This window comes from Podarcis raffonei, chromosome 4 (genome assembly GCF_027172205.1).
Source record: "Podarcis raffonei isolate rPodRaf1 chromosome 4, rPodRaf1.pri, whole genome shotgun sequence".
Classification (NCBI taxonomy): Eukaryota; Metazoa; Chordata; class Lepidosauria; order Squamata; family Lacertidae; genus Podarcis; species Podarcis raffonei.
Window position 1 is genome coordinate 5203376 of NC_070605.1, and position 10946 is coordinate 5214321.

Genomic DNA, 10946 nt, shown 5'->3' on the forward strand with positions numbered 1-10946 from the left:
CCAAAACGACAGAGTGAGGCATTATAAGAAAACAGAGACAAAGGCCATTGTGAGCGTTAGCACACCCCACTCCACCTGAAATGATCGACCTGCGTTATTTCCCCCAAGATGAAGGCCGTCAGCAGCCTGGGTGGCAAGGCTGTTTTCCCTTTTTCTTCTCCCCGACATCCTTTTGAATAGCTGGAACTGTCAATAGGTTATAAACAACGCACTGTCTGATTGCTCTTTCGGCATGAAAGCAAATGCACCGCTGTTACTCAGCAATTGCACAGAGTCCGCACAGCATCTCCTGGAAGTGAGGTGATTTATTCGGGCACCACAGGGAGTGATTTCACGTGGGTCTCGCAAGTGGGGCCAGCTGAACGAGATGACCTGACTCAGGCACCAGGTCTGGGGATATCAAGTGAGGATTTGCTCAATGGCAAAAAATGGCTATCTATTCAATGCATTGTAATTTTTTATGGTGTATGCAAAAGAGTTGCCATGGAGTGTTGGAAACTCAGATTTATAATGGCACCTTAAACCTGGGTCACAGCTGCAACCATGCAATGTCTGTGCACTGGAGTTTGGACCTGGGTATCTTCCAATGCCACAATTCTGTGATTCAGTGATTCTATGACCTCAACTACATTCATACAGTCACACCTTGGAAGTCAAACGGAGTCCGTTCCAGAAGTCCGTTCGACTTCCAAAACGTCCAGGAACCAAAGTGCAGCTTCTGATTGGCTGCAGGAAGCTCTTGCAGCCAATCAGAAGCTGGGGAAGCCCCATCAGACATTCGGCTTCCAAAAACAGTTTGCAAACCGGAACAGTCACTTCCGGGTTTGCGGCGTTCGGGAGCCAAAATGTTTGACTTGCAAGGCATTTGGGATCCAAGGTAGGATTGTTTGCTCTTACAGTATGCAAGGAGGAGAAAAACAGAGAGTGGAAGTGGTATTGAATTAAGTGCCATGAACTAAGGCAGAGGTTGTTAAACTGTGGCCGCTTACCTGGCACTCAGAAATCTCCACGTGGTTGCAATTAGTGCCAGTATCAAACGCATCTGGCTAATTTCTAACACTGCTGCCGGGTGGGCATGAGGACATCAACAGAGCCTGGATCAGGCCAAAAGTCCATCTGGTCTAGCATCCTGTTCTCTCGCAGAGGCCAGCTTAGATGCCCCTGGGAAAACCACAAACAGGACCAAAGGCAACAACACTCTCGCCACAACGGTCCCCAGGATCTGGTATTCAGAAGTAGACTGTGATGTAACATAGACCTGATGGCCAGCAGGAGTTGATAGCCTTAACTGCTATGAACAGGCCTAATCCCCCTTTTAAGCCAGCCAAGTTGGTGGCCAGTCACGTTCTAAGGATGACAGCAGGGGAATGGACACTGGGCACCCTGAACGGTCAAGGCCACAACATTGCTTCACATCTCATCTATTCTCATTCCTGCAAATGTTTCAGGAGCATATATAGCTGGCTGATATTACAAGTGGATCACCAATCTAAATGGCCTGACTCCCAAGTGCAATTTATCTCGCACCTAAAATCAGGACTGCTGTGGCAAATGCTTTCCTGGCAAATGGCCACCCACAACATGCATTTAAAGCACACCCAACACACTTTGAAAGCATGTAATTTCACCCAGAGAATCCTGGGAAATGTAGTTTCTACCTTCCAGAGCTATAATTCCCAGCACCTTTCTTTTTTAAAAAAGTTACAGCTGAGGGAATTGGGTATGTCTAGCCTGATGAAGAGGAGACTCAGAGGAGATAAGCCAGCCATCTTCAAATATCTCAAGGGCTGTCACATGGAAGAGGGAACAAGCTTGTTTTCTCCTGCTCTGGATGGTAGGTCTCGAACCCATGGCTTCAAGTTACAAGAAAGGAGAATTCAACTAAACATCAGGAAGAACTTTCTGACAGTAAGAGCTGTTCAACAGCCTCCCTTGGGAGGTGGTGGACTCTCCTTCCCTGGAGAATTTTAGGCAGAGGTTGGATGCTATAGTTGAGATTCCTGCATTGTAGGGGGTTGGACTAGATGACCCTTAGGGGTCCCTTCCAACTCTTCCTATAGTTCCCAGGATTCTTTGGGGGGTAGTCCTGTGCTTTAAATGTATGGCGTGGATCTGTCCTGAAGGAATCAACGGCAGTGGACGATCTGCTGTCAATCTAAAACATTCACGAACACAGCCAACATCAAAAATATATACTGCAACCTAGTTTCTTTCCAGTGCTTCAAAACCAATTTTTAACTGATGCCGGAAAATAAAATAACCTTGAATTTCTCTGAAAACAATCTCCTCACTAACAATGAGGGAAGCTGGAGAGAAAAGAGAGGGAGGTTTTCATATGGCTGTCAGGGCCACAGACAGCCTGGATCTCTCCTAAATGCAACAATGCTTGCTTCCTGACTATCCTTCTTCTGCAGGGTGGATTGAGAACATAAGAAGAAGCTGCTGGATCAGGCCAATGGCTCATATTAGTCCAGCATCCTGTCCTCACAGTGGCCAACCAGATGCAGGATTCGAACTCCCCTCCTGCGGTTTCCAGCAAAAAGTATTCAGAAGCATTGCAGCTTCTGACCAGGGCCATTGACAGCCCTTTCCTCTGTGAATTTGTCCAATCCGCTTTGAAAGGTTGGTGCTCATCAACGCCTCCTGAGGACATCTGGACGTCCTTTTCCTGGTGCATTCACAATTCATACTCATGATGCTATGGGGAGGTCACAGGCGACCCCACTTTCAATCCTCCTTTTGCCTGCAAAGGCTTTGGGGCAGAGATACTGCTTCATTTCCAATCAGTGCATAACCTGTAACTTCCAGCTAAAATCCCAAATCTTTTCACACCACAAACGTTCAGAGAGGGTGCATACAATGGAGGCTGCATTTCAGCCACACAAAAGCCAGAGGAGTCCACACAAACACACAGCCCTCCATCCCTCCGCTCAGGCAAGGAAGAGGCATTGCCACAGTTCTAGAACACAGTCCATCCGGCAAAAGTAACAGAAAGTAGGGGGAGGGACTTGGGAAGACCCCACAGGGCCAGACAGAGTTGCCTCGAGGGCCACCGGTGCTCTACAGAAGTATCTTTATCCCCAGTTGAACGTATGAAGCCCATACGGCATCAGATTATTGGTAAAACTAACCCAGAACTGTCAGCTCTGGCTGGCAGAGGCTCCACAGACCCAGTGCAGTGACAGACATTTCCCATCACCTGCAATCTTCTCTTCTTCCTCTTGTAATCTGGAGGTCAAAGTGGGATCTTCTGCAGGCAAAACAGGGGCTTGAACCCTGAGCTATATATACACCCCCACCACAGAGATCAGAGTTCCCTGCAGATCCCAGCAGATCAGCAGACCCCAGATCAGCTTACTACACTTTTAGAGTGACTGACTTTCACCTCTTTATCTTCATGGCAATGCTCGTTTTTATGCGCAAGCTCTAGAAGCATGCATGCTAATATAATTAATGAATTTCCCAACTGGGCTTCCTCCAGATGTTTCAGGTGACAGTTCTCACCAGCCCCAGGCCGAAACATCTGGAGAGCACCTGGCTGGGAGTCCTGGGATAAGGGACATAGGTGCCTCGGAAACCATTTAAGGACTTTGGGAGATGGGCACTTAGGTGTAGCGCACCTGTGGCCATCCTGATTTTGCAGAACAGCTCCTTCCATGAACCCCAGCAAACATGGGAGGTGCAGGCCAAAGGTCCCCTCCTAGCAGAAGGAGGGAATCTAGCATTAGAAAGGAAGGGCAAGCCACATTTTTGGGAAAGTTAGAAGACATCTGAAGGCAGCCCTGTTTATGGAAGCTTTTAATGTTTCAATGCATTATTATATTTTAATATTTTGTTGGAAGCCGCCCAGAGTGGCTGGGGAAGCCCAGCCAGATGGGTGGGATATAAATAATAATAATAATAATAATAATAATAATAATAATAATAATAATAATATTTTCATCCACAATGGATCATCAATCCAGACTGGTATATCCTAAGCAAAGAGAAGCAGCCTTCCCCAAAGAGCAAGAAACAGATCTAGATGAAATAGGCTAGACAATCAGTATGCACATGCCCACCAACATGGAAAAGCGGGTTCATTGGTTAATAACGAATTTTTGTGATCTGGCAGCGCTCAAAACACACTAATTTACTCTTTGCTTGTGTGCCCCAAAGGGGGAAATGGCTAGTCAGGTTTTCAGCATGGTCCAGAAAGGGTCAAGGAAAAGCCAGCTGAAGTCAGTACCTGTTGGCCTGTGCCCATGGCATCACCGACACACCAGCAAGCCAACCCTGGAGCAGGGCCACAGCTGGCTTGCTAACAACACTGTCTTGGTTTTTAGCAGGAGATGGACACATTGCGTACTCTTTCCATCGGAGGGAGGGAAGTGGGTCAGCCCAACTGAAGTACAATGGGGAGAGAAAACAGAAGACAGAGGCTTCTCTTTGGCACGGGAAGCAAGTCACTGATTTGACAGCCAGCTAAGTAGCCTGAACATTTGCAACACCAGTTGTGATTGGGAGAACTCTTCCACGAACACTCTTTAAAAGAAACAAGTCTGCCTGTGGTGCAGCATACCGGGGATAGCTCAGTTGGTAGAGCACGAGACTCTTAATCTCAGGGTCGTGGGTTCAAGTTCCACACTGGGCAAATGATTCCTGCATTGCAGGGGGTTGGACTAGATGACCCTCATGGTACCCCTTCCAACTCTACAATTCTACGTCTAGGGGATTTCTTCCCAGCTCTACAAAATATGATCTATCAAGGGCATGGGACAATCCCATGCAACAACAGGATGATTTGCTGGGTTGCAATTCCTGCCCCCCTCCCTCCAGCATCCAGAATCCATGAAGGCTAAAAATATAAACATCCGCCAAGTATGGAATGCAAACAGAGAGCCAGCCAGCCTTCTCCATTCTCCTTTCTGGGGGTTAACCGTGGATTTCAGTTATATTTGCATCAGCATAATGCATGAGTGATGCACATCACGTTCCGACGTAACGCTGGTTTGCAAACCCATTACAAACCACAGCTTTGCTCCTTTTACGAGGGAGACCTGCTTTGCATCGGCTTACCTTGAAATAACTGTTGGTGCCAGGAGGGGAATGAAGAACGAGATGATAATTGGTTGTTTTTCCCTTTTATCCTCCGGAAGGAGAAGCTATTCCCGTCTCATTTGTGATTTGCAAACCATGGTTTGTAGGGCAGCCCCCCCCCCATTAACAGCCACGCCAGAGAGAAAAAGCTAAAAGGAATAACTTTGCAGCAGCCAAGAGGGTATTCTGAAATTATTGCAATAAGCTTTATAGAAAAAAGTACAATACAGTTAAGAGATGCAAATTTCAATTTCTTTGCTCTAGGCAGAGACTAACAGCGGCTTTCGGCATGACAGGTAGTGCCACCAGCCAGAGGAACTGTAGCGCACCGGGCTGGGAGCTCACCCTGCCGTGCCCCAAAACCACGCTAACAGGCACTGTTCTAAAGCAAACTTGTGGAAGAATGAACTAGAACGAGCGTTTCAAACCCCCCTCCCCCACCTGATACAAAGATCAGCGAAAACGGCCCTAATCTAAGTCATCTGTCATTACTTCACAGTTTGGGAAATTAAGTCGTCGTATTTTATGCGTGCTTTGGAGTCATGCAACCAGCCAGCCAGTCTAAGTGGGGAGGGTTTGCTACTGTTGAACATTTGCATTCTCTTCTGTAGGGCAGGGGGGAGCACAACCAACCATTAATTTCCTCAAAGGAAAGCAAAGAGAAAATTACATCCTCTCTCTCTCTCTCAGGTCAGGTCCTTCCTCCGCAAATGTTTCTGTGCTGAGCTGCCTAACAGTTCGGTAGTAGCTCTTTGGTGGCTGGGAAACAGAAATAGTATTTTGGGGGGGGGTTGGGGGGGTGAGTTGAAGAGAACTGAGTCAGCTTTAACTGACGACAGTAAAAGCAGGGGGCGTGTTGGGGTTGCAGGGTTCCAGCCAATGGAACTCAGTTGCTGTCAGGGGACAAACTCACCCCAGAGGGACGGCCTCGATTCGTTTAGAGCCAGGCAGGATTTGGTATCCCTCACTTTTGCCAGGGAAAACTGGCTTTGCTGGAGGAAACGGGCTGTGCAAAGGAGAAAGGAATCGAGTTTTCTTGCTCTCCCAAAGAAAATCCAAGTTTTATATGTCCAGGGTTTCCCCCCATTTCTTTCTCCTACCATGAAGACCGTTGCTGCAGGTTGCACCCAAAGCTAGCAGCGTAGACCCTCTGGAATCAATGAGCCTGAGTTAGTCATGCCCATTGATTCCATTAGGTCTACTCTGAGTAAGGCTAGCACTGGATGCAAGATCCCAACCCCCTTGTTCCTTAAACACAGGGGGATGGAGAGAGGCGAAAGAGGAAGGTCAGCTTTAAACTTTTTTCTCACTGCCCGGTGATTCTAGGGGACACCCCCCGCTCCCCGCAATGCAGTTCTAAAGGCAATTAAACTGCCACCCTAAACCCACTTACTTGTACAATAGCGACACTGAAATCCATGGGCCTACTCCAGAAAGAAGCTGTTTGAAGATTGCAGCTCAACAGCCTTTCTTTAGCGAACTACTGACTCTGGAGTAATTTGTCGATTTCAGTGGGACTACTCGAAAGCAAGGCAGCAAGACCTTTCTCTGCTAGGACAATGTCATGGTGGCGAGTGTGTGTGTTTGGGAGCAGAAGAGGAGATGATTCTGCTATAAACCTGTTGTTCCCTGAAGCTTGGAGGTCTGTAAGGAATCAATCCTGACCACGCCAAGGTGATGGCTGCATGCCAAGGTGATGGCTGCATGCCAAGGTGATGGCTGACCACGCCAAGGTGATGGCTTCTCCTGCGCCTAGAGCTGAGAATGGGGCGATGGGTTAGCTGCAGGCAGAATAATGTGGGGTTTTCATGCAAAAGTTGTTTTTTTTTTACATGTTTACTTGGCAGCAAGTCCAATTTTAGTTCAACAGGACTCACTTCCAGGGAAGTCTGCTCAGGATCCCAGCTTTCCCCCTATTTGGGGGCAGATTAGAATTGGGGCCAAATAATTCCTAACACTCCCAGCTCCCCCTAGATAGGAGCCTATCGCTGCATAGTGCTGTGTCCAGAATGGGGAGATTCCTTCTTACTGGGTGACGGTTTGGGAGGCATTTTAAATTATAATTAGACAAAGCACACACACACCCCATGTTGGGAGGGCTAGGCGTACCTTAGTGGGTAAAAAGCTGAGTGCCCCCAAGTAGGGTGCAACTGGAAAACGTGTCCCTTTGGTTTGTGGGAGGTGGGGGAGAGATTGCCCACACAGTCCCCTCGAGGCTGGCTTTAGGGTGCCTGGCTTTAGGGTGCCTGCAGAGTCAGTTGTGAGCCACCCTTGGGGTTGAGGGGGTCCTCTGCACCTTGCCTGGGGCGATGTCCCTGCACCCCCCCCAACAGGTAGAGTTTTGGACAAGTTTGCAGAGCCGGGTAGTGGGTTTCCACTTGTCCGTCCATCCCCCCCACTTTGGAAGACCAGAAAGGAAGGTGTCACCACCGCCCTTCTCAAGTTGTTTTTTTTTTGGGGTGTGTGTGGAATGAAGCTCCCCAGGCCTGCTGCCAGCTTGCCTCAGAGGTCTCCGGGGCTGGCCCGTCGCGGGTCGCTGTCCTGCTCATAGCGGTAGTGATACCCCTCCATCTGGTCCCGGCAGGCTTCTCGGAGATTGCTGAGCCACCGCTTGATGCCCTTTCGGTTGAGGTAGAGCACCATGAGGAAGACGACGCCGATGAGCGCCAGGACGATGCCGAAGAAGACGTACGAGGCCGTCTCCATCTCCTCTTCCTCGGCGCCGCCGGGCTCCAGCAGCGCCCAGTCCGCGCCGTCGAGGCATTCCAGCTGCAGGAGCCGAAGGCGCCACAGCAGCCGGTCGCGCAGCTGCGGCGGCGAGGCGCAGCGCAGCCGGCGCACCCCGGGCGCGCGCCACGTGGCGTTGCGCAGCCAGAGCAGCAGGGGCCGCAGCGAGGCGCAATCGCAGTGCAGCGGGTTCGAGTCCAGCAGCAGCCGCACGCGGCCCAGCGCCGCCAAGCCGTCCAGGCGCTCGGAGCGCAGCGCCCGCAGGGAGTTGTTGCGCAAGTCCAGTTCCTCCAAGCCCGGCGGCAGGGCCCAGGGGGCCGGCAGCTGCCGCAGCCGGTTGCCGGCCAGCTCCAGGCGCACCAGGCTGAGGTTCAAGAGCGCGCCGTCCAACAGCTCGGCGAAGGGCGGCGCCCCGGGCGCCAGCAGCGCCTGGTTGAGGCGCAGCGTGCGCAACCGCGCGCAAGAGGCAAAGGCGCCCGGCGCCACGGAGCGCAATGGGTTGTGGCTCAGGTCCAGCGTTGCCAGGGCGGGCAGGCCGGCGAAGGTCCCCTCCTCCAGCGTCTCGATGTGGTTGTGCGTCAGTACCAGCAGCGTCAAGTTGCCAAGGGGCCGAAGGGGCTCGCCGCGGGCCCAGCCTCCGGCGAAGGCGGCCGTGCGCAGCACCGTCAGGTTGCCGCCGACGATGGAGAGGTTGTGCACGGCCCGGGGCAGCTCGTCGGGGGGCTCAAGGAGGCGCACGTAGCGGCACTGCACGGTGTCCGGCGTGGCGAAGCAGAAGCACGACGGGCAGCTCCGGCCCGCCTGCAGTAGCGGCAGCAGAAGCATGGCGGAGACGCCGGCCAGCAGCCCGACGAGGCGGCGGCACAGAAGGAGCCGTCCGGGGCGCCGGGCCATGCTATCCCCGCTTGGGCATCTCTGCGGGGCGCAGGGGACGGGTGGACGGAGCCCCCGTCGCCGCCGCCTGCTTCCTGCCCGCCTTGCAGCTCCTCCTTCTTCTTCCTCGGCGGTGCGGCGGCGGAGTTAGACGGTCACCGAAGCTCCTGTCGCCGCGAGAAGCAGCCGGGGCTGCCCGGAGCCCGAGGAGACCCGGCGGTGGCGGCGGTGACTCATGGCGGTGCGCGGCATCTGCGGCGAGTGAGCAGGACCGGAGGCTTCCCCCACGCCGGTTCCGAGGGGGCGGGGAGGAGAGAGGGGTCCTGGGTAGGGTGGGGGGCGGAGGATCGCGGGCGTCGGAGGAAGGCGGCTGGTGATCTCCTCTCTCCTCTCTCCCCTCGTCGTCTTTGGCTGGCAGGTTAGTGGCGCAGCGCCCGGACGGCAGGATTAGGGGAGAGACTCGCCCCTCCGCCGGCCAGGTGGTTTCTGGCTCGAGGTTGGGGCGAGGGAGGGGCGGGCAGCGGCTGCCTGAGATTGGCTGGCAGAGGCTGAGCGCAGGCCCGCTTCCCAGCCGGCCGGGACAGCTGGAGGGAGGCGGGGAAGAGGGCGTCCCTCGCCCGCAGGGGCGTCCCCCCCGCCCCCGCCCTGAGGTGAAGCTGCGAGGCCTGACCTGGAAGCCCCCTCCAGGAGCAGGAAAGCGCTCCCCCTGTCTGAGGCTGACCCCGTCCAAGTTAAGAAGCCATAGCGGGGGCTGCTTTTCCCGGGCCGGGTGTGCGTCCAAGAGAGTCTCTGCGCCGAGAAGGGGACAGGGAGCGCCTCCCCACTCCAGACCCTGGGAGCTCTGGGGCAGAGCGTTCCCCAGCCGTCTAAGTGTCTCCCCTGCAGCCCCTTCCTCCTGCCTTCCATACGAGTGGATGGAGACTTTTTTGCGCCTTTCGTGCCCTGCGTGCCAAAAATGCGGTCGGTGTGTGTGTGTGTGTGGTGGTGGCGGTGGCGAGGAGGACACCAGTAACACCCCCCCTCTCGCGAGCCAACTCCACTATGCTCTGCTATGCACAAAGCAATGCATTCCCCCCCTCCCCCAGTGTTTCCCTGCCATGAGGTTTATCTGCTGCAATTTTATCTTGCCTTTCAGGATGCACGTCCTCTCAAGGCGGCTTACAAGCAACGTCTAAAATACACCGCACCAACAAAACCCCAGCAAACAGTATCAAAATATAAGAAGTCGACAAGGTGGGTGATGGGTGGATGGGAGGGGTCACAGGGTGGCTGTGGCAGGGGCAGACCAGCAGGCCTGGTGCAGCATCAGACAGCTGGTGTTAGGGACGCTTGTGGCACTGTGGTCTAAACCACTGAGCCTCTTGCGCTTGCCCATCGATCGGCGGTTCGAATCCCCGCGACAGGGTGAGCTCCCATTGCTCTGTCTCAGCTCCTGCCAACCTAGCAGTTTGAAAGCACGCCAGTGCAAGTAGATAAATAGGTACCACTGTGGCGGGGAAGGTAAACAGCGTTTCCGTGCGCTCTGCTTTCCGTCACAGTGTCCCGTTGCGCCAGAAGCAGTTTAGTCCTGCTGGCCACATGACCCGGAAAGCTGTCTATGGACAAACACCGGCTCTCTCAGCCTGAAAGCAAGATGAGCGCCGCAACCCCATAGTTGCCTTTGACTGGACTTAACCGTCCAGGGGTCCTTTCCCTTTACCATTAGGGTTGCCTGCCTGCCTGCCTTGCAGCTTGGCTAGGGCATTCAAGCAGCTTGAGTGGCCCATGTGGGGAAAGAGAGGAAGAGCACTGCACATCGTCAGAGTGGCTCTCTCTCTTGTTACTGGCTTCTAGGACAGGCAACTTGACCTTAAAGACTCCAGTTGCATGATGCAAACTTTGTCATCTGCCACGCACCCTGTTTGGGTAGCGAAGTTGTAGTTGGTGACGGATGCAGGATGCGGGCCTTCACTGGCTACAATGGTGATGGTTTACCTCCACGTCCAACTGTCCGGATCCAAGTTGCATTCAAGTTGACGCAGGGTTATTCACACATGCATGCCAGAATGGAGAATGGTTGCATTTACATCCCACCTGAGTGGCACATACAGTTCTCCTCCTCCTCATTTTATCATCACAACAGCCCTGTGAGGTAGGTTAGGCTGAAAGGCAGCGACTGGCACCCAGGGTCACCCTGTGAGCTTCATGGCCGAGTTGAGATTTGAACCCTGCTCTCCCAGGTCCTGGTCTGACGCTCTAACCACTACACCATGCTGGCTCTCAGCGGG

At 53.3% G+C, this 10946-nt stretch overlaps 1 protein-coding gene across 1 annotated transcript; it reads right to left on the reverse strand.

The window, feature by feature from the left end:
- Positions 1-7539: 7539 nt before the first annotated feature.
- TPBGL (trophoblast glycoprotein like) lies at positions 7540-8700 on the reverse strand. The gene has a single exon (XM_053384932.1). The coding sequence runs from the start codon at positions 8698-8700 to the stop codon at positions 7582-7584; it is 1119 nt and encodes a 372-aa protein (XP_053240907.1). The 3' UTR covers positions 7540-7581.
- Between the last annotated feature and the right edge of the window lie 2246 nt (positions 8701-10946).

Excerpts from the sequence above, each read along its gene's own strand:
- TPBGL (XM_053384932.1), bottom strand. The coding sequence starts at position 8,700 with ATGGCCCGGCGCCCCGGACGGCTCCTTCTGTGCCGCCGCCTCGTCGGG.